At 32.6% G+C, this 24204-nt stretch overlaps 2 protein-coding genes across 2 annotated transcripts; one reads left to right on the forward strand and one right to left on the reverse strand.

Moving 5' to 3' along the window:
* Positions 1–9309: 9309 nt before the first annotated feature.
* On the reverse strand, positions 9310–11082 carry LOC133792139 (importin subunit alpha-4-like). The gene is made up of 5 exons (XM_062230057.1): positions 11068–11082; positions 10680–10975; positions 10165–10306; positions 9929–10056; positions 9310–9692 (listed from the first exon to the last, which is right to left on the reverse strand). Exons 1-5 carry the CDS (start codon positions 11080–11082, stop codon positions 9311–9313), a joined length of 963 nt encoding a protein of 320 aa, XP_062086041.1. The 3' UTR covers position 9310.
* A 7349-nt stretch (positions 11083–18431) lies between these two features.
* Positions 18432–19612, forward strand: LOC133789887 (fasciclin-like arabinogalactan protein 12). Its single transcript, XM_062227566.1, has one exon. It carries the CDS (start codon positions 18517–18519, stop codon positions 19417–19419), a length of 903 nt encoding a protein of 300 aa, XP_062083550.1. The 5' UTR covers positions 18432–18516; the 3' UTR covers positions 19420–19612.
* Positions 19613–24204: the final 4592 nt, after the last annotated feature.

A 24204-nucleotide genomic window follows, 5' to 3' on the forward strand; every position in this document is an offset into this window, starting at 1 on the left:
CAGACAACAGCCCGTGTCTTCACAGCCATTTCCCAGCCAAGCAGCTGCTGCCTACCTCCTTCCAACCGGGCCCGCCCGTCAGCTTTAGCAATCCAAGGCCACTAGCGTCTCCAAGCAGCTACACCCCAAGCCTGACCTCCATGTCTTCAGCCACCATCGAAGCCCACGCCACACCACCTGCCCAGCCGAAGACCCACCAGAAAGCTCACTCCAGCTGACCCAATTCCCTTTGCCCAACAATTCTCCCCAGGCCCAACTTCCCAGCTCCTAGGCCCAATCACAGTCACCCATAGCCAGCTGCCATTTCCCCTTGAGCCCAACAAAAGCACATTGTTCCCTTGTCCCCTTTGTCTAAAAATGCCACATTTTTATCCCACTTTCTACATATTTTACCCAAAAATCATCATTACACCCTACAATTTACCCTTATTTGCCATATTATTATTAATTTAATTAATTTAAATTGATTATTTTAATACTCTCATTTTGGCTATAGGTAGGGAATTTTCAAGACCATTTTGGGAGGGCTTGCTTGGGATAGGTTACACTACACAAGTTCTACACTTTCAATACCTTTCTATTCTCTTCATCTTTTTCTTCTTTTTGGTCATTTTTCTATGAGTTTTTAGAGGACAAATTTGGGGGTTTTCCTCCAAATTTTCCTAAATTATATTTGTAATTTTTTTGTTTGTATTTTCTATTCTAGTTATGAGTTTCTAATCTTTTTAAGATTATTAAGGTGATGATGAAATAATATGTAACTAGATAGTGTTTATTTTGTATGTTGATTTCCCATTTTGTGCAATAAATTTTATGGATTTTCTTCTTCAAATGTTTTCTTTCATCTCAAATATCATGTATTTTGGATTGTTAGCACACATTTACACTTTGTTCTTCATTAGTGCAAAAAAACATAATATTCTTTGTGTAAGATGTGTCATTAAATTGTATACATCCAATGCTTAGAACAAAAATATTATGTTTTGCCTTATAAATAATGTTATTTGATTTTTCGTTGTTTCATTAGGTTGATTCACATTAAATACTTTGAAATTATACTTTTTGAAAAGTGAAGAAAAATCCTATCTTTTTAGAAGTAATTTGTGCTTAAAATTATAAATCTATTTGGAAAATGATAGTTTGATTTTATTTTAACTATCACTAAAACTTAGGAATCAATGTACTTATAAATATTATTGAGCTTATATTTTGTGGATTCTAATACCTTAATAATCTTCTTTTACCATCTTGATTTCTACTATTAATTTATTTTTATATATTGTCTTTAATATCTTTATTATTATCTTTTATTTTATTTTTATTGTTAGAAATTCTTATCAATCTTAGGAGTTAGGTTAGAATTTATTAATTTTGGTTTAAGATAGTTTTCTTTTCAATTTAAGACAACTCCTTTGGGTTCGACATCCTTGCTTACACGATCACTATTTTATATGGACGATTCGTGCGCTTGCGATATAAATATTTAAAACATACATGTTTTGGGTTCATCAAGTTTTTGGCGCCGTTGCCGGGGAGTTGCAAGAAAATAAACGAAATTTATCTCAAGGTTAGTAAATTCTTCTACTTGTTATTTTAATTTTTGCACTTAAAAAAACAAAAAAAACTATATATACAAAAATATAAAAAATATATATTTATATAAAACTAAAAAAAATATAAAAAGAAAATTTGGGACGGTTCTACCACCCATAAAAAAACACTTGCTTATATTTTTATATTTATTGTTTTTTTAGTTGACGGCACTTGTGCCTCCTATCTATCTTTTTAATTTTTATAATTGACGGCACTTGTGCCTCCTATCTATCTTTTTAATTTTTATAGTGACGGCACTTGTGCCTCCTAATTTTGTTGTAATTCTATTTCTTTTATATCTTTGTTAGTTGACGGCACTTGTGCCTCCTAGCTTTTGTGTTATTATTATTTTTATTATTAATGTTATTTTGTGATAGTTGATGGCATTTGTGCCTCCTACCTTTTTTATTCTATTATATTGTTATTAGTTGATGGCACTTGTGCCTCCTAAATTTTGTTTAATATCTTAATATTGTTTTTGTTCTCTTAATTTTAGTTTCTTTTTCTTTTTACCTTAATTGTCACTTAAAAAAAATAGTTTGTCATTTAGTTTTTACCATATTGATCATTTTAATTATAGTTGGAATTTTGAGTATAACTATTATGTACAATCAAATTTAAATTATAGAGAAACTAATGATATGCATGATTACGGTGAATCATTTGATATCCCATTTGCCCCCACTTATAATCCAAATTTTTCATGGAGTCATACCCAGTATCCAATAAATCAAGGGCATGAATTCAACGTGCATAATCCAAGTCATGCCCAATCTGACCTATCATATCCCATTCAATAAGAAACGACCCCATCTTTAGAGGATACCCTACAAAAGTTCATGCAATCAACCTACCAAATCTTACTAGCCCAGTCTTAGTAAATCTCAAAAATTGAGACAATAGTAGGACAACTTAAAACTGTTATAGAGTCGGAAAAACAAGTTTACCCCAACCAACATATTCCCAATCCAAATAGTCAAATTGAAAATGAAATGGAGAATGAAGTTGTTGAAGAACTTGTAATATGCATCCATCCCCTTAATGAAACAAAAGAGTTGGATGAAATCATTTTCGAGGCTCATGAGGAAAATGAAAAAGATATAATTATATCTCAAGAGCCCATAAATGAACAAATTTGTATATTTACTCAAAATGAAAAAGTGTATAATATAGATATGCAATTTTCTTATTTTATTGATATTCCATTAAAATTGCATATTTCTAATTTTCTTATATGTGTGATGTTATCAATTATTATTTATGACATTTGCATCAAAGTCGTAACTCACCCTACTAATGAAATTTTACACCATCGATTGGGTGTAGGTTGAAAGAAAAAAAAAATTATAGTTGAGCTAAAGACTATAAACTAAAGCGCTTTGTGGGAGGCAACCCATATTTTTCATGTTCCATTTCATATTTCATTTTATATTTCACTTTTGTCGTGTGTTATGTTTCATGTTTTTCAAATTTCAAAAGCTTGAAGGAAACTTCTTGCCCAAAAAGAAAATAAGAGAAGAAAACAAATGAGACAAATCAAGGAAGCATACATCCAAGGGAGTAGTTCTTAACTTTTTCCATTTTATTACTCATTGAGGACAATGTTTCATTTAAGTTTGGGGGTTGTGTGTATGTATTTTTCTTTGTGTTTATATGTTTTTCTTTATGTTTTTGCATGTTTTTCATTTGTTGTAAAATTCAAAAAAAAATTATTTTCTTTATTTGTTTTTATGTAATTTTCATTTGTTATATAATGTTAAAAAAATATTATTTTCTTTGTTTTGTTTGAAAATTTTTTTTGGTGATTTTTCATTTTCTAATGATAAGAATTATGATTGAAATTGTTCTTAGTTCTTAGAAAAATATAAATAATTATTAAGCTTAATTTTTAATTTTTAAGTTAGTTTTGTTTAAATATATATTTTTCATAATATGTCACTTTTCTATTCTATTTGAACTATTATGATATTTTGACAAAGTTTATTTAAACATTAAATTCTTTAAATATCTAAAAAAAAAATTGAAAAATCCTAGAATTTGCTTGATTATTTATTGAGATTTAATTTATTTTTTCTTGTATAAGCTTGTCTAATGTTCACATGATGATTAGATGTTTTTGTGTTTGTATGTTAAATATCTATTTTGAAAATAATTTTAACATTTTAATTAATTACATAAGTTTTACTTTTATTTATGATTTTCTTTGAACTATTTCCATTGTGTAATTTTTTACGAAAACATTTGACATCACCAATTAAAAAAAAAATGGGTGGGTTTTTAATTTTTCTTTTGCTCGAGGACTAGCAAAATATTAAGTTTGGGGGTGTGATAATTCTACAAAGTAGAGTTATTTTACCACTTTTTATGTGATAATTATCGCTTAATTCTTGAGTTTTTAATTGATTTATTAAGTTTTAAAGTAATTTTGAATTTATTGGTTTTATTTTGATTTTATATATTCTTGTGTGTTTTTATAGTTATTTTGTTGTAAAATGTTGTAGTTATTTATTTGAATTATTGTTGTTTAATTTGAGGTAAAAAAATGTTGTATTATTTAGCTTAAATGTTAAATATAAATTAAGTTATAATTAATATTTTCAAAGAATTAACTTGATTTATTTTACAGTGAAAATATTTTATTATGATTTATTTTATGTTTATTTTGTTAGGGAATTTGTGGTATTTTTAAGTTTGGAAAAAAGGATAGAAAACAAGAAAAGAAATGAAAAATGGTATTATTTAAATACCATAAAGTAGCCAGCCCATCTCGGCCCACAACTACTCAACCGGTCTTCCTCCCTCTTGCACTAGACTGGGCTCGCGCCTCCACACCAAGCCCAAATCAGCTGCCTAGCCGTTTCCTTCCCTTGCTCCTGCCAGACAACAACTCGTGTCTTCACAGCCATTTCCCAGCCAAGTAGCTGTTGCCTGCCTCCTTGCAATTAGGCCCGCCCATCAGCTTCAGCAATCCAAGGCCTACCAGCGTCTCCAAGAAGCTGCACCCCACGCCTGGCCTCCATGTCTTCAGACAGCATCGAAGCCCACGCCTCACCTCCTGCCCAGTCGAAGACCCACCAGCAAGCTCACTCCAGCTCACCCAATTCCCTTTGCCCAACAGTTCTCCCCAGGCCCAATCACAGCCACCCATAGCCAGCTGCCATTTCCCCTTGAGCCCAACAAAAGCACATTGTCCCCTTTGTCTAAAAATGCCACATTTTTACCCCACTTTCTACATATTTTATCCAAAAATCATCATTACACCCTACAATTTACCCTTATTTGCCATATTATTATTAATTTAATTAATTAAATCAATTTAAATTGATTACTTTAATACTCTTATTTTGGCTATAAGTAGGGAATTTTCAAGACCATTTTGGGAGGGATTGCTTGGGATAGGTTACACTACACAAGTTCTACACTTTCAAGACCTCTCTATTCTCTTCATCTTTTGGTCATTTTTCTATGAGTTTTTAGAGGAAAAATTTGGGGGTTTTCCTCCAAATTTTCCTAAATTATATTTGTAATTTTTTTGTTTGTATTTTCTATTCTAGTTATGAGTTTCTAACACTACAAGAAAATATGCTTTTAATAACATGGAAAATGTGTTATCAAAACATACCATAACACTTTTTGATGTGTTAAGACCGACTATGTTATCGTAGGTCAGGGTACTTTACATAACACTTTATCATTGTTAAACAGATGTGTTATTATACTGTCAACGATAACACAATTTCTGTGTAATTTTAATAAATAGATAAGTGTTTAATTATGTTATTTATAGTCGATTATATAACACATTTCAATACTTATAAATTTGTATTATACTACACTTTAGTATAACACTTTTTTTGTGTTATACTACACTTTAGTATAACACATGTGTTATATTAGCTTAGAGAAACATAATCTTTTTTTACTTACACATAACTAGGAAAATAAATATGAAGATTGAAGTCAAATAAGGCAACATAAATATATTTTTATTAAGTACCCAAATGTAATTACAATATTTAGTCTACTAGTCTAGGCTTAAGAAATCATATTACAACATAATTTATGCCCAATTCAAATTCCTTTATCACTAAATACAAAACAAGAAATGTATACAAAAATTAGTGAAATTCATTCTTCCATTCTAAAGGCCTCAACTACAAATGTTGTTAAGAATTGCTCCGAAGAAATCATCTCAATATACCTGCACATTGTAAAAAAAAAGTCCTTTTATTTTTAAGAACATAAGACTTAAGCTAGTTTCCACCTGTAAGCACATAAAGTTTAAATTAAATTTGTAATAACTCCAAAACTTGACGAAACAGCAGGGTATAGCAAGATGTACTACCATGCAAAACAATGACTAAAGCCACAAAACATGCAACTTAAAACAAGGCTTGTGAAATGTATCAAGATAACAAATATATCATTCTCAATGATCAAAAAGTATGTGAGGAAGAATTGATTCCAGAACTCTAAATTCTGTCAATATATCCCCAAAAAATTTAAAGAATAAAAACAGAATCACACTTTGACTTCTTATACAATAAAATCATAAAGAAAAACAATAAAATAAAAATGCACCTGGAAACTCCTTTAGCATCTTTAATATAAGGTTTAGGCCAATTTCTGCAATAAAACTAAAAATAAATTCTGTCAATATATCCCCTGTGTGATCGCTGCCATCACACACACAGAAGAGTACTTAATAGAAAATGAATTGGATAAAATGATCTCTGTAAATGTACCAGAGACATGGGACTTTATTATTTATAGCTGAATAGTACAAATATACAAAGAGAGGGAAAAAGGAGTTGGAAACCAAGAAGTGATTAACAGGAAACTAACCACCCTAATCTACTAACTATAGCTGAACCTATATTACAGTTAGAGCTAACTAACTACATGTGCAAAAGTATTTGAAAACCACATGAATATAGTTAACTCATAGTATTTAGAAATCACATGAATGTTAAATTCTGCAAAACTGAGAATCCATACAAATTTCTTTACTTGGCTTTGAGATTCATCAATATTTCTTTACATTATAGTCAAATCCCTGCATATTCAAACCTAGCCAGGTTGTCTGCAATTTCAATTGTTAAATAATAATAATAACTCAATTATTAATATTATTATAGTTGAAAAAAAACACACTATCCCATAACAGAGTAAAAGTTCTTGCCACCACAACAACAAACTTACAGTCTTTTCTTAAATGATACATTAAAAACTTCAAAAGAAGAAAATGGAAAACTAAGATAAATACTTATCTGTTTTAGTTCAATAAAATAAGAGAGCTATCAAGAAAGAGCTAGGGAATTTTCAGATGAACAATAAAATATGAGAGCTATCAAGAAAATCTAAGACCATAACATCACCAAACTAAAGTTCAACACCAAAGAAAGATATACCTGCTGCCGCCGTGAAGTTGAGAACCCCACCAGCCAGCCACGCGCCCAGCCACCGTCCCTACTGAGCCTCTCCCTGTACATCATTAAAACACAAACTTGTTCCACTTTATGAGCTTCCAATGCTTCCAGTTTGCTCCTTTCAAGATCACTTTGAATTTTTGTGATACTCTCAGATTTTGTTTCAATAGCTCCCAATATGTCTTCCATCTGCTTTTCCACATCTTCAAAAGCTACACGAGCAGCTTCCTGGTGGTATAAATTATAAGGCAAATGGTCATCTATTAGTGTGTCAATATACTGATGTTGAAAGTCCTAATATAAATTATTAACCTCATCTTTTCACTCAAAAGCTTATTCTCGGTAGATGCAACTTCAAGTTTTCCCTTGTGCTCAATAAGTTGTTTTTCCCAAGGTTCCAATTCAACACCAACTTTTGCAAGCTCGGAGCAGTGTCTCTCTGTTTGAACTGCTTGTCAATCAATCAAATTGAAAAATATGTTAGACAATGAGTTGCCCAACCACATCAGCTCTAAGACTGCTGCATAAAGTGAATATATGTTCTTTTACACTAATATCTGAGGTATAAACGCAAAATCATATACAATAACATGATTGATTATAAACGAAATCCACAACAACATGATTGATTATAAACGAAATCCACAAAAACATGATTGATTATAATGCTGGGAAGATTAAATCGAACCCATTAAACTTGAAATCAAATCAAACTAGCTCACTTCTCTACATTGTATGACTTGATATGCCACTTAAGTGACAACTAATGTGACAATTCTTTTATTCCAAGAAGTTCAAAATTTTGGTAATACAGTTGGTACATTAGCTACCATAGAAGCCTATATATATTGTCTTCACTACTCTCATTCGGGGTTAAGAGAATTAGTAGAGAATTTTTTCAGCATTTTTTTGTTCTGTTTTTTAAAGCATTTTTTTTAGAGTGTTTGTACATGGAGCAAGTCTCCCTTTGTGTAATTTTGTACTTGATACTTAAGAAAGAATAAAGTCTAATCAGCCATTATTTGGGGCTATTCTACCTTTGGATGTAGGCTTTTAATTGAGTTGAACCAAGTAATGTGTTTGGTGTATTTTTTGTTTTAAAGTCTTATCATTTTTTATTCTATGTTTCTGCATTACTCTTTCTTGTTTTGCTGTTTACTCTTTCTTGTTTTGCTGTTCTTTAAGGGTGTAGGATTTACACCACATTTCTAAAAGAGACTTGTTTAGTCCATATATGAATAGAAATAATCTGCATACATATCATATCAGAGCCTAACAGAGCAAGAAAATTAAATAAATTAGACAACAAAATTTATATATACTACATGATACTTTTTAGCAGTTTTACCGCTGAAGCTGATCATATAAACATAATCAAAGGTTATAGAACAATTGATACAAAAACTAATCATTAACCAATAAACTAATCTTATAACAATGAAACAATACAACTTCAAATAAATAAACAAATCTATGCTATCTCCATCAGAAAAAGGGAACAGATATCAATGCCAATAACATGTTATGGTTACAAATTGTTTAAAGTTGATTGTTTCTCAAATCATCTCAAGAAGGGAGAATCTTAACAGTAGTTTTAATAAAACATTTTGCAATTGAAATAATCAATTGGCTTCTTGCTAGAAATCATAGAGATATAATTTGAAGAAAAAATTGCTCATGAAACATTACCCATGGCTGGCTAAAGCATAAACAGGTTAAAAAGCAAGGCAAAAACATTTATATTAGCATTGCTTCTCTATACAAAAAGCATAGGATTTCCATAAATAATGAAAGTAAGAGATCTCAATTCCCAACTAGAAAATCAAAGCAGAAATATACCAACTAGAATGGGAAGCAAGGAGGATTTTTTTAAAGATGTTTAGGTAGGAACACAAGTCCTTGGCAACCTAGTAAATTTCAACTTAGTATCAAGATGATAATTAGAAACAGAACAACTTACCTAGCAGATTTATAATGGAACAAACATAACAACCAAATTGAATGGATTATAGGACCATTTGAAAAAGATACACAGTTGCCAACTTTCTTCACATAAAAGGCAAAAGGGTTACTATTTAATTTAGAAACAAGATTGCAAAACTGAAGTTTAAAGACTTCAATATAACAAATTCCATAGACGAGCCTATGTGCCATGCTAAAAATATGGCCCCCGACAATGACATGAAAAATTCAAATGAGTAATTCATCCCAGAAAAGAAAGAAATATATATATATATATTTTAAAAATATCCTAATCAAAAGTAGGGTAGAGAGCAACTTTACTATTTTTACCCAAATTTGAAGCCACCAGGGGGTAGGGTAGGCTGGTTTGCTCCAAAAGGAAAACCTTGTTGAATTCCATCCCTGTTATCCTGGATGTTTTGCTCCTCATCTTCTTCTTCTGCCCAATATCTCTCCAAGATCTTCACAGCCTTCTCATAAATCTCATGGTTGTCGTGGTTCTGAAGATTCTCGATTTTATCCAATCCTTCACATTCATCAATTGCCTGACCATATATATTGACTCCTCCACTTAGTCCCATTTCTTTCTCTGCCTCACCCACCTTCAGAAGGTTTTCCAGACCCTCAAGGCATACAGTTACAATCCTTGTGTCTAGACAGTTTAGGAGATCACAGAGTGGGCCGATGCAACCTTGGCTAACAAGAAATCTACAAGGCAATGCTCATGTTAGTGAAATGTCATGCCAAATGCATTACAACTATAATAGCTATATATTAGATGAATCTTTCTACAACAGAAGTGCATCAGGACCAGAATTTCTTATATCTATATATATATATATATTAAATTACACGAGTCAACTCAAATTTTATATACTTTCTCTTTTTTTTTTGGTTGTAACAGAAGTGCATGTGTAACCAAGAAAGGAAGCACAAGTATATACTGGATTTGTTCATGAAAGCCACCGGAAGTGGCATTAGAGATGGCCCATGCAGCCTCCTTTTTTATATCGAACTCTGAATGTTGGAGAAGATGTACAAGCGGGTGAATGATATTGGCCTCAATTATAGCCTGCAAAACTGAATTTAACATAAAAAATTACAAGCCGATCATCCTACTGGGAGTTAAATTAGGCCAAAATAGTCACCATAATTGACAGCTTGGACTCTCCCAAGGTACCAAATCTAAGCATATGAATTTTCCACAAAACAAACAGTTAAATTCAGAAATGAAAGTGAATGAGAACAAATCTAAGCAAGGTGCTATTGCTTGTAAGGACAGAAAAAATTGGCTTACAGCCATGGATGAGGAGATGAAATCTCTATATAACAATAATACATGGAGTTTAGTAATAGAATTCAATAAAAAGAAAGTGAGATAAAAATAAAATAAGAGTGTACATGCTTTAAATTCATCCTTAAAATACTCACTAGTAGCATCAAAGAAATAAAAGTTAATTAAATCTCGATACTTCAAAAAGTAACAGATAAGTTTCTTAGTATGAAAGTACCTGATACCCATTCCACTCTGGATTTTGTGAAGGAACCCCTTGAGTTGGGGAAAGCATCATTGGCATAAATGAAACAAGAGAAAACATTCAAATAATCAGAATGAATCAAATGAAAAAATTCACGAAACAAGAGAAAAAGATCAAATTATAATATCTAGAATTGTTGTAATTATAAAAACCTTACATTCTGACTGCCTTTCTCCATGCCAAGAGCAAACAATACAACAAAACGAGTATGAACTCAGAATCTAAAGAAAGGGTCTCAAGACACTTGCAATGTACACCCACTGCTTCCAGTGAGACATCAGTTATCTTAGCACAAGCAGCAATACCAAGAGCTTTCAATGAATTCCCACAACCAAGAGCTAATTCAACTAAATCTGCATCTGTTAAGGCCTCACAAAATCGCAAAATTAAATCCCCAAGCTGCTTACAAGATTGTCCAACAGCAGCTAGACCATGATCTCCAACATAGCAACCCTTAAAGAAAACATTACCAAAATGATATGTCACAAAAACTTGGGAAAAATGAGGTAAACGATGAATATATTTTCATTTATTTTAACGAAAACAGATAAGACCCACATAAAACACTTCAAATTTCAAGTATAGTAGACCAAAAAATCACCTGTAAATCAAAAGCTGTTAAAAATGAGAACTTCTTGGCGAGTGCAATTAAGCCAGAACTTGAGACGTTAGAGCACCAGATTAAGCTCAGCTTCTCAAGTTTCGGAAAGCCTTCACCAAGGGCAATCAACCTAGCATCAGATAAACTACATGACTCAAATCCAACATCTTCAGGCCCATTTTTCTCAGTAGCATATAGTTGAAGAGACGAAACCACATTATTGTTATTCCCGCGCCTTCTTCCCTGTCCCCATAATCAAATAATAAACAATAAACTGGGTCATATCGATAAACAAGAACAAGCTTAGCGCGATTGGTACCACATCCGCCCTAATTCAATCCAATCATACGACCCAGAATTAGAGAAAAAAAATTATACGAGGAAGAAACGGGTCAATCACAATCTAGAATCGGGCAGAAACTGAAGGTCAATTAGTTTGGGGTAAATAAAATATCTTACGAGCTGAACGAGGAGCGTAATATGCAAGTGCTCATCAATGTGAACATTACGAACATTGAAGAATCGACGGGCAAGGAGCTTGACGAAGAGGTCAGGACTGCCGGCAGCGCTGACCCGGAGCGTGGTGCGGCTGAGGCACTCTAGGGCTAGCCACCGCTTGCAGACGAGGGAACAGGCGTCACGACTGGGTTTAGAATCAAGCAGGGTTTAGAGCTTTGGAAATAAAAAAATAGAGGCAAATAAAAAAGTAAAAAGTAGAAGATAATTTGGCTCTAAAATTTTGGTACCGCCAATTTTGGTACGGGCATTTTTTTTCCCACATGTTATTTTATTATTTGATGTATTATAATACTTTTTCAATACTATTATATTCATGTGTTATGGAAAGGGTTGTTTGGTGCAGTGTAATCTTTTTAAGATTATTAAGGTGATGATGAAACAATATGTAACTAGATAGTGTTTATTTTGTATGTTGATTTCCCATTTTGTGCAATAAAGTTTATGGATTTTCTTCTTCAAATGTTTTCTTTCATCTCAAATATCATGTATTTTGGATTGTTAGCACATATTTATACTTTGTTCTTCATTAGTGCAAAAAAACATAATATTCTTTGTGTAAGATGTGTCATTAAATTGTATACATCCAATGCTTAGAACAAAAATATTATGTTTTGCCTTATAAATAATGTTATTTGATTTTTCGTTGTTTCATTAGGTTGATTCACATTAAATACTTTGAAATTATACTTTTTGAAAAGTGAAGAAAAATCCTATCTTTTTAGAAGTAATTTGTGCTTAAAATTATAATTCTATTTGGAAAATGATAGTTTGATTTTATTTTAACTATCACTAAAACTTGGGAATCAATGTACTTATAAATATTATTGAACTTATATTTTGTGGATTCTAATACCTTAATAATCTTCTTTACCATCTTGATTTCTACTATTAATTTATTTTTATATATTGTCTTTAATATCTTTATTATTATCTTTTATTTTATGTTTATTGTTACAAATTCTAATCAATCTTTGGAGCTACGTTAGAATTTATTAATTTTGGTTTAAAATAGTTTTCTTTTCGATTTTAGACAACTCCTTTGAGTTCGACATCCTTGCTTACACGATCACTATTTTATATGAACGATTCGTGCGCTTGCGATATAAATATTTAAAATATACCCGTTTTGGGTTCATCATACTGCCCTTAGATCTGCTAGCGTAATCCTTCCAAACACCATAACAAGACCCATCGCTAGGAAGACAGCCTATTATATCCACTTGTCTACCCTCATAGAGTTGAACCTTAGCCATGGCATCAGCGAGGTAAGTGGGAGAAACCGTAAGAAGATTCCGTCGAATTTCCACTTTTAGGCCCCAAATGAAGAAATTGAGAAACATGGTATCTGAAACCCCAGTAATCTGAGTCATGAGACTCTCAAATTCAATTAGAAATTTAGAAACAGAACCAGTTTGTGTAAGCTTAGCAATACGACCAAGAGGGTCATCATAAATTGAGGTCCCAAATATCTTCCACAACTACCGAAGGAACACCTCCCAACTAGTAAGAGCACCCCCTTTTTTCCATCCATTGATACCAAGTAGAGGCTTCGCCAGCTAAGTGAAAAGCCACCACCGCTAGTCACAGGTTCGGAGCAATTTGATGGAGGAGAAATAACTTATCAATTTTGTATATCCAATCGTCCACCTAAGAACCATCAAAATGCGGAACCTTGACACGAAAAGTTTTCAAAATGGCATTCACATCCCATAACATAGCATCGCTGGTTGGGTGACCTGCTGATTAGTACTTAAAAATGACATTTTACTAAGCTTAAAGCTTAAATTAAATTAATTTTTAATTAATATTTCCTTAAATTTCTTTTGATATATTTCTTTAATGGAAAATATTAATTGTAATTTAATTTGTATAAAGTATGGTGCATTTTGACATTAATAAAAGCAAAAGAAAAGAGAAAAGAATTAAAAGTGGCATTTTTAAGGAGTATTCAGTTGTTTTGTTCTTAGCAGCCGACCCAACTAAAGGAGAGGCCCAGCCGCCTGGAGCCCACCACCTGTCCGGCCCAACTCCCAGCCATCTCCAGCAGCTGACCCGCGAGCGACCCGTCAACCCGCTTCTGACCTGCGTCCCAGCCTTGCTTCCTTCAGCCGGAGACCCGACCCAGCTTCCCTTGACCCGCGCGCCCTAGCTCCCTTCACCTCAAGGCCCAATGCAGGATCAGTGGCCCATCCGAAGCTTCCTCCAACAGTTGACCCGCGGGCCTTGCCTCCTTCAGCCGAAGGCCCAACCGAAGTCCAAGCCATCTCCAGCGTTGACCCGGTCAACCAAGCCCTTTCCTCCTTCACCAGCTGTGCCATGTGTCCTCCTGCTATTGGTTGCAGATTGGGTCAAACTCAGCTGTCATAAGTGCCACCAGCCCACTTCCCTATGCATATTTGGCCTTGCAAATTGTTATTTTGAGCTTCAAAGCTCATTCTTTTTGGTGTTTTAGAAAAAGAACAAATTGACCATTCACCAAAATAGCTAGGTTAATATTAATAATAAGATTTGATTTTTCAAAATCATATTTTATTATTAATATTTCAGATTTCTTGTGTAACCCCCAGTTGTTGTTTAATTTCTTTTTAGTCATTTTCTCCCTCTATAAATAGGGACTCTTTCTTCACAATATGGATGTAATTTTTAGAGAAAAGAAACCATAGAAAAATTTCTACTCACTTTCTTCTCATATTTTCTTCTTAGAATTTTGTGAGAATCATGAGCATAATGGTCTAATAGTCCTAGGAAGGTTAGGGATGATTCCATATGCTAGTGATGTTATTTTGCTACTTTGATTTACTATGTTCTTAATGTAATATATTTGAGTTATTTATGTTCTTTCATCTCCATCTCTATTTTGTTATCTTTATTTACTTATGCTAATAGTATATAGGATTAGTCATGCTCTTTTTATGTGCTTCTAATTGGTAAAAGTAATATTGATACATAATTTTATGTCTAATCTTCTATTGCATTATTGCCCTAGGGTATTTTGTCATTTTTAGATTTTTCATATGATTAACATTGTGCTTTTAAAGTAAAGAACTTTATAACTCAAATGGACTTTTGTTAGAAAAGAATATGGACTTTAATTTTAGATTTTACAAGTAAATGTTGGGATGTGAACTATTTACTTGTGTATTTTTGTAAATTTAGTAACCAAGTAACTAAACAAGCATATGGATGATTATTGAAACCTTTACATTTCTCAAACTCTTGATTACATCTTACATTTATTTCACTTATGTCATTTTATCACTTTATCAAAAAGACAATACCAAAATCTCAAACCTCTCTTCATTTTCATCATTTTTATTTATTTTTTGTTACTAACTTTTTGTGTTATTTGCTACTAATCTTTTGATTTTAGGTTACCTTCTTGTGGATCGACCGCTCGATTATACTACAACCACCGCTTAGTGGTTGTCACGATTTGGGCGTTAAACACCTGCCACAATACTTTGGCCAGAATCGGAACCAAGAGGGTCTATGCAATGTGCCGACGGAGACTCGGATACAGCTGGTGTCGGAGAAAGCAGGGAAAGCTTTTCATCAGTGTTAATCCAATGTTGCTCCAACAACGAAGAAAATCGTTCCAACTGGGAATCAACATGGGTCATATCTTGTTGTCTTGGGCTCCTTTAGCTTAGCCTTTAACATCATCCCACCTTTCTACATGTTGTTGGACCGAGTGAGAGTCTAATAAAATGTGGGCCAGCCCATCGCCATGTGTCCAATTATAAAAGTTGAAAATAAGTATAACAAATATATATATAGTTTAATTATTCAAAAATATATATAGTTTAATTAAATACTTTATATAGGTGACTGTAAATTGTCTAAATATTGATTGTTGGATTCAAGACTCCTATCTAACAAACGATTCCCTTAATTTGATTTCAAATTATCAATCACTGTAAAAAAAATATATTACTTTTAGTTACAATAAATTTTGTGATTAAAAATCATCATATGTCACACCAATTTTTTTTTATAACTTTACAAAAATCACAATCTATAATGACAAGCGTGTTTTTAGTCACAACAAATTTAATCATTATATATAATATATTATGACTAAAAAAAAATTAGTGACAACTTATAATTAAATATTACATTTTAGTCACCTGCAATTAAAATTTTAAATTATAACAAAAAATATGTCACTAAATGATAATTTTGTTTTTTTCTATTTTTTTTTTTGTTTTTTTTTCTTTATACAAGGGGGTGTTTGTTATAGCGGTTTGGTTTGGTGAGAATGAGAATGTCAAATCTAACTCATGTTTGGTAAATTTATATTTAATGAATTGGGGATTTGTATTTCTAAGTGAGTCCTAATTTTTAGCTTGATTTGAAGGTAATCTTAACTCCTTTAAATACTTGAGTTTTACATTCTCTTAATCTAAACATCATCTAACTCTACTCCCACAAAATCAAACCTCATACCAAACACCCTTAAGTAATTTCCCATTATGATAATATCCTATCATACTTTTCTTTTCTTTTTCTTCACCGTTATTTCTAAATAGCTTTTATCATTAAAAATTTAAAAAAAAACATCAGTTTTGATTATAATATGTTATCTTATGATTTAAAATTTAAATAAATTGTTCAACATTTTATGGTAATATTTGTTAAATTTTTCACATTGATTGTTAACAACATTATGTTCTATAATTAAAACAAGCTTTATATTTTCACCCATGAGAAATTAAATAATATAAACTATATAATTATATTTAGCGAGATTTCTGAATTTTTTTTTAAAAAAAAAGTAAAAATTGACAATTTATTTATGTTAATCCTTATTGGCATTTTTATAGAAATATCTTTTTCTTAAAAGATAAAATTGGTTGAATTAGTTGTTTCACTTTATTATAATATTCGGAAATATTTGTTTCCCTTTATTATAATTTTCGGAATTGTTTGGTTTCCTTTATTGATATTTTTGGAAAACCACTTTCCTTTTGTGTGAATTTTGGACAATAATGTGCTTCCTTATTTAGCCTATATTGTCTCATTTTGTTTATAAAGGAAACAAATTTTATTGCAAATATTCGGTACTTACACAAAGTTGTTTTTGGATTATTTGCTGATATATTTTCGTGCAGCTCAAGGATTGCAATCAGGAAACTGGTTCTTAATGTCATTAATTATTGTTTCCTTTTTGAGCTTGTTTTGATCCGACACAGGTCTGAGCTGTCCCCACCGATATCGCATCTGTCGGATCAGCATCTTCTAAATAAGGCAACTCTTCGACAATCAAGAATATCTTCTGTGATTCTTGCCTTTATTAGAATAATTCTTTCTCTGCCTTTGTGAGCACAAAAAAGACTCTATAAATAGGGCTCTAAAGGCAGTGAGAAAGATGAACTCTTTGGTGCATTATTTGTGAGCATTATTGTAATATTTGTGAGAGTTCCTCTTTGTATTCAAGATCATAAGTATTCATGTGATCTTGTAGAATTATGTGTGTTTAGTTTTTTAGTGGTGAGTTTATACCATGTTCATGAGTGAATACACATTGTAATTCGAACACAACGTTTATAGTCTTCGGGAGAAGATTTTTACAAGCCTTGCGTTGGGAGAATGCAAGCACTCACTAGCCATTGAAGGGAGTTCAAGTGGTTGAGCGTTTCAATCAAGATCAGATTAGTGAAGAGAAGTACAACAAGTTGCGGCAAATCTCAAGAGGGAGTCTTGTTTTGTTTAAGTCAATGTTTTTGTACTTGTGATTCTTTATTAATTGGTTTTATTCTCTGGGCGTGGCCCCAAGGAGTAGGTTATCCGAAAGGGTTTCTGAACCTTGTAAAAATTCGTTGTGTTCTTTATTGTTTTGCACTTTCTTTTTATTGTGTTCAGTTTCTGTCCCGACAGAACGGTATTCTGTGTAAACAGTTAATTACCATTCCGCACTTTAATTAATTCACTTGGTTTAATTAATTTGGTAATTACTAAAAACGGAATTTCAATTTAAATTAAATTACACATATAGATTTATTGCTTAAATTAATATAATATATATAATTTGAGATTAATTCTAAGATTAAAAAAAAATATATATCAAAATATCTTGTGAGATATTAAGTCAAAACAAATAAAGCATCATAATAATATTAGATGAAAAAGCACATACGTCTATGTGTATTTACTTTTGTTTATTTATTTTAAAAGCAAGGACAAATAAATAAGATATAAAATATAAAGACTAAAGACTAAAAATCTTCATCCATTTATATGAACTGCCACATTTTTATTTCTAATTTTAATATGCCGAAATGTGAAAAAGAACAATAATTTATAATAATTTTGTCATAAAAATTTATATCTATCGTATTGCTATTAGTTTGATTTAAAAAAAAAAAGAAAATAATTTCTGTAATTGAATCTCCAATTTTAAGTTTCACGTACAATAGTAAGTAATTTGAACTATTAATATCATGTATTTTTATTAATATATCTAAACAACCTTATAAAGCTAGCCTTTACCTATAGATTAATGTCTAATCATCTTCTCAGTTTTCTATTTTATTAAGAAAATTATTGTTGCATGTCAATTTACTTTAAAATCACAATGATAATGTTCTTTAAATGCATATATATAAATATATAAATCACAAGTTGGTGAAAGCAACATAAAATCTTGTACATCATTTTCCCTCACAGATGTACCAAAAACCCAACATGAAAGCTCCTCCTCCTCCTGCTTTCCAAATGAAACTAGTATGTAATCCTCAACAAAAGCCTATGTGTTTTGAAATTATTTATGTTACTCACTGAAATCACTCATCAAACACTTGTACAAAATTCTATGATCAGCTACTGCCTTACATAGCATTCTTCGTCTCTCTCCAAGTAAATACAATCAGAAAACATGATGAAGCAACATCTAATCATCTATTTCAGCTTTCTGGTTCTCCTCCTCAACAATTGTTCTACAACTAGTTGGGCTCAGTCTCCAGCTCAAGCCCCATCCAACAACAGTCTTCAACCACCGGCACTGCCACCATCCAAACCAGCTGTTCATCAACCCCCGGTTCAAGCCCCGGCACAAGTGATTACCCCAGTTCAAGCTCCCTCCGAAGTACCCCTGGTTCAAGCACCACCCCGCAAAGCCAAACCAGAGCCAACCAACGTCACCAAGATCTTGGACAAGGCCGGTGGCTTCAGCGTCCTCATCCGCATCGTCAGAAGCACCCAAGTCATCAACCAGATTGAAAACCAGCTCAACACGTCGAACAGTTTGACCATTTTCGCTCCCACCAACGGAGCCTTCTCCAATCTTAAACCCGGTACCCTCAACTCTCTGTCCACCGAACTTAAGGTCCAACTAGTACAATACCACATCCTTCCTTCTCTCGTTTCTCTCTCAAACTTCCAAACTCTAAGTAACCCCGTCCGTACACAAGCAAGCAACACTGACGAATTCCCATTAAACATTACAACACAAGGCAATTGGGTAAACATATCCACGGGTCTTGTGAACACTTCTATCTCTAGCACCATCTACGCGGATAGTCAGCTCGCTATTTACAAGGTCGACAAGGTTTTGCTTCCTCTTGGGATTTTTGCTCCGAAGCCAAATGAACCGGCACCGGCACCAGTAGTAGCTGGGCATAAAAAAGGATCATTGGAGTCATCATCTTCGACGTCGGAGTCGTCAACATTGAATGGACCAGCTGCCATGTTCAGTGCTTCCAGTGCCCAAAGTCTTGCTAAAATTGGAATGACTGGACTTGCTTTCCTTTCAGCTGTTTTTTCTGTTTTGACAATTTGATTGTTTTGGTTTGTGATGGAATATGCGTTGTGTTGCCTTGTAATATGCGTTGTGTTGCCTTGTAGTTTTCGATTCAAAGAACATCTGTATTTTGAGTGAATGGTTTGCGTATAGATATTTTTTTTGTTTGAGAATTTTAAGGAAAAATTAATAAATATTTTATTTTCCAAATTCAAAATTATTCCCTTCAACTTCCAAATTAATAATCTAAGCAAATATGGTTGAATGTAGAAGTGTTCATCCAATTCAATCTTAGATATTTTGTTATAATGTAGGAGTGTTTATCTAATCCAATCCACGTTATTTTGTTATAATTTGATATGATTCGTACTAAGTGCATATTTCATATTTCAGATGCAATATGCATAACATCTCCAATTCAATCTGAGCTTATTTCAGTGCTGATTTTTTTAATATTATATTATTTAATAATTTTCACTAAAATAATTTTTTTTCTAATAACCAAAAATATATTCTTTTTTAATTTAAATATCCAACTGTACTTTTTTTGGTACACTTTATTAACTTTTTTAATTAAGGAAAAGTGAACTCCCATGTACTTTTTATGGGGGAAATGAAATAATTCTGAATGGTGATTTTAATATGTCAAGGAATCCAAAGTTTATCTCTCTCAGTCTCTCTCGTTCGTAGTTAGCAGTATCAATCAGCTCTCCAAGGTGAGATATTTTTCCTTTTCTTCCTCATCAAAGGTTTTATCTTCATTTTTTTTTCTCATCTTTCTTTTCCATTTCACCATTGCAGTATTTGTGGATTCTCTTCCTCTATTTCTTGTTGATTTAAAAAAAATGGATGCTAGTGCCCAACCGATATCAATTGGTGTGAAAAAACATCAATGGACCACCATTAAGGACTCAAAGTTGGTGGAGTGTTTGTTAGATTTAGCCATGTGGAAGGTGGAAAGCAAATAATGGTACATTCAAGCCTGGCTATTTACAGCAGTTAGAGAAAATGATGGCTGAAAAGATTCCAACTTGTGGACTTAAAGCACGACCGCAAATTGATTCATGTGTTAAGATATTGAAGAAGCAATACTTTGAAATTTCTGACATGTTAGGACCTAATGCTAGTAGATTTGGGTGGAATGAGGATCTCAAATGTGTTGTGACATAAAAATTTGTCTTTGATGAATGACTGAAGGTTAATATCTCTATTTCTTTATTTTGATTTTATTATTTATCAATAATTTAGTTTATTTTATTATTACATTTGTTTCATGTTATCTCAATATTATAGAGTCACCCAACTGCAAGAGCCTTGAGAAACAAATCATTTCCTCATTATGATGATTTGAGCCAAGTGTTTGGAAAGGATTGTGCTACTAGTCAATGTGCATTGGATTTATGTGAAACAATTGAAGAAATTTAGACTGATTATGAATGATCAAAATAATGATTTTGATCTTTTCAATTCTTTAGATGATTTTATTGTTAATACAAGTTGCACAAACACCACTTCATCTACAACACAATCAAGTAAAAGAGGTAAAAAGAAAGTTAGTGCTAAAGATCTCATTTATTGATGTACTGACTGACATAGTAAAGCAATTTACTACCATGCAATCTAAAAAATAGTGAGAACATCAAAAGATTTGCTGATTGTTTTCAATTTGAGGCTAATAGTGATGTTAGAAGGTTGTTACACTACTCCAAAGACCCTTTTCAACAACACCGAAGAAGTATTATCAAATACATATCATAACACTTTTTGATGCCTTAAGAAAATTGATATTATCGTAGGTCGGAGCACTTTGCATAACACTTTTTCATAGTTATAGAGAAGTATTATTGTTTAGTCTATGATAATACTTTTGTTGTGTTATTTTAATAAATAGATAAGTGTTTCCTTATGATATTTATAATAGTTTGTATAACTCTTTTTGGCACTTATAAAATAGTATTATAATATATTTTACAATAACACATTTTCAACATTAAGATTAAATAATTTATAGAACATGATTTTATACTCATGTATATAATAATATACATTGTTAATAAATTTATAAATTTTTTAACTAAAGCCATACATATAAATTTATATAATACTTTTTTCCCTTACAAACACATGAAAAAAAAATCCTTCAAGATAGATAAAATAATATAAATAATTTTGTTATTATTTACTTGAATTTACAATATTTAGTTAGTTTAGAATTCTAAAATCATATTACACGATGAATTCTATCAATAGTGCATATGTAACAAGTGTATAAAATTAAGTGCATAAAGTGTACAAAATTAGGGTAATAAATTATTTAATTCTAAAGACTTTAACTACAACTCTACAACTCTCCATATTTTCACTCCAAATAAAAACAATCCTATTATACGTGCATATTGTAAATATAGTACTTTAATTGTACCATAAAAAGAATTGTCAAAACAAAAGACAAAGTCTTTATATGTAAAAGAGAAATGCAATTGCATGCATATCATATATTTCTTCAGAGAAAGTAAGGATCCTTTGGCATTGTCTGAGAAAATAAATGTGAACCCCACTTTCAATGAATTTCTTATTTCCCTTCAAGAATCTCAATTGTGTCTATCTACTGCAGTAGAAACTGGAGTTTATGCACTACAATATGAATGCCATGTTAGAGAAATGTACATTTAGAAACTTATTTTATAATTTTTTGTATTAACTATTTAGACAAACAAAACAAGTAGATAAGATTTGTTGACGTGGTTTTTCGTTAACAGTGTATTAAGAAATAATAAGGTAGATTAGTGCTTAGAAATAAATCGTAATGAAAAATGAAATGAATTCAAAAGAACACAAATCTTTTACGTGGTTCAATGGTTAAAATTCACCTAGTCCACGAGTCTATATTATTGTTGTTTTCTCTCTATTTTGGCAGAGTTTCAGTATTACAGAATAATTGTCCTTTTTCCTATCTAATACTCTCAGTACTTATAGAGAAATTCAATGGACAGGTTTGGGTAACCGCGTGAGTCAATCACGCATATACATATTTATTACATTTAACACATATGTTTCTCATTTATAATGGGATATGATTTGATCATACAGTAAATGTTCTCCTAATATCTGGGACATTAAATATAACAGCCTGGTCATAAATAAACGCATAAAAGGACCCAAGTTTCTAGGGATCTGCGGGCGTGCAATATGTTCGAATTACCATGCGATGAATATCTTTACCAAGCTTGTACTTCGACTACCGTTTGAATATTATGAGCTCGCACTTCACAACCTTCGTGTCTGTAGCTCGGGTTAAACCCAAGACACCTAATACCACACGTGTCCATATGAGATTGGAGTTGTCTACGTGGATAAAGTAGATATCATTCCCTTGGTTATTTATCCGTATATTTATTTGTCAGTTGTACCCGAGCTAAGTGAATGAACTCGGGCTAAAATTATGGTACAACATCTGCCCCCCAAGTCCCTACTCGTGTATGACGTTGTCACTTTCTGATCTACACAGTAGGGGCTTTTAGACTTCTATTACACAAAACTATGCCTGCCCATTACTCGAGTATTGGACATGTGGTGTACTGCAATTGGCATCTGTTCGGGTTTCGCAGACTGCAGTAATTGTCTTGACACCTTTTTGCCACCATTTTGTCTATTTAACCTTGACCCTTGGATCTTGAACTAACTCAATTGGATGGCCCAGATCAATCTACGCAATTTACGTATAAAAAGGGTGGCTAAGTTTCAGACTTCACCACCTTTCATTTAAAAACTTTCATTTTCTGCACTTTCGAGCCTTTCTTATTTTCTAGAAATCCCCAAATATTGTTTATCGCACCCAGTCGCTCAGAAGTTTTCCAAGAACTTCCCTTCGTAAAGTCTACATATCACCGTCGAAGAACACACTGTAAGTATCGCATACTTTGGTTTTAAGAGTTTTTTTTTATGGACTTTTTTTTTCACCATGTTCATCCACAATATTCATTGTAGTCACTGTTAGATTATTTCTAAATGTTTTTAGGGAATATGTTTCAACTTAGGTTCAACGGGTGAGTCCAAAAAAACAGCTCTAGAGATAAGACATTCACAAAACTGGGAAATTTCTGGGTAAATCTACGTAATTTTAATGGTGAATTAATTTAGAGAATACCCATTTGGGATATAGGAAACGAAGGATTTTTAGGTTTCAAACCAGATAGCTTTGAGGTTACGTTACTTGGGTGGTTTTGTACTAAACCGCCTCCCAAGGTAAGTAGTGGTCTGGCAGTTTGACACACGGATCCCTAAATATCAGGGGTCTGTTAGGAAACCAAGGTGCGCAACTTAGGGTATCGCGTGGCATCACGTGATGGGGCTGAGGCTAACCTCAGCTCGTATAACAAAAGTAAACCATTCCTCCCTTCATACCCTCGCATCATAGACCTTAAATCCTCTTAGGTCGCCTACTAACTAGGTCATTCTGCTAGTTAGGCGATCTGATGGCTCCTCACAAGAAAACTGCCTCAAAGACAAATGCATCAAGCTCATCCGCTCAGCAGAAGAACAAGGGGAAGCAGGTCGCCCCAGAGTTTCCCATCCTGCACTTCTGTCCAGTGGTGGAGAAGGAGCTGGTGGTTGACCCAAATGCTTACTTCGAGGCTGAACGTATTGTATCAAAGATCATGACCCAGGGGAAGGTGAACAAAATCATGTTGAGCCACAACATAGAGGTCAGGACCAGAACTCTCCTTGCCCGACCTGCGTTCAAAGGGCAACGGAGTTGCTCCCCTCTCCAAGGTGACTTCGCATCTTGGAGTGACGAGCACTTGAAGGCTGGGGCCTTTCTTC

The sequence above is a fragment of the Humulus lupulus genome, chromosome 7, assembly GCF_963169125.1.
Source record: "Humulus lupulus chromosome 7, drHumLupu1.1, whole genome shotgun sequence".
NCBI classification, from domain to species: domain Eukaryota; kingdom Viridiplantae; phylum Streptophyta; class Magnoliopsida; order Rosales; family Cannabaceae; genus Humulus; species Humulus lupulus.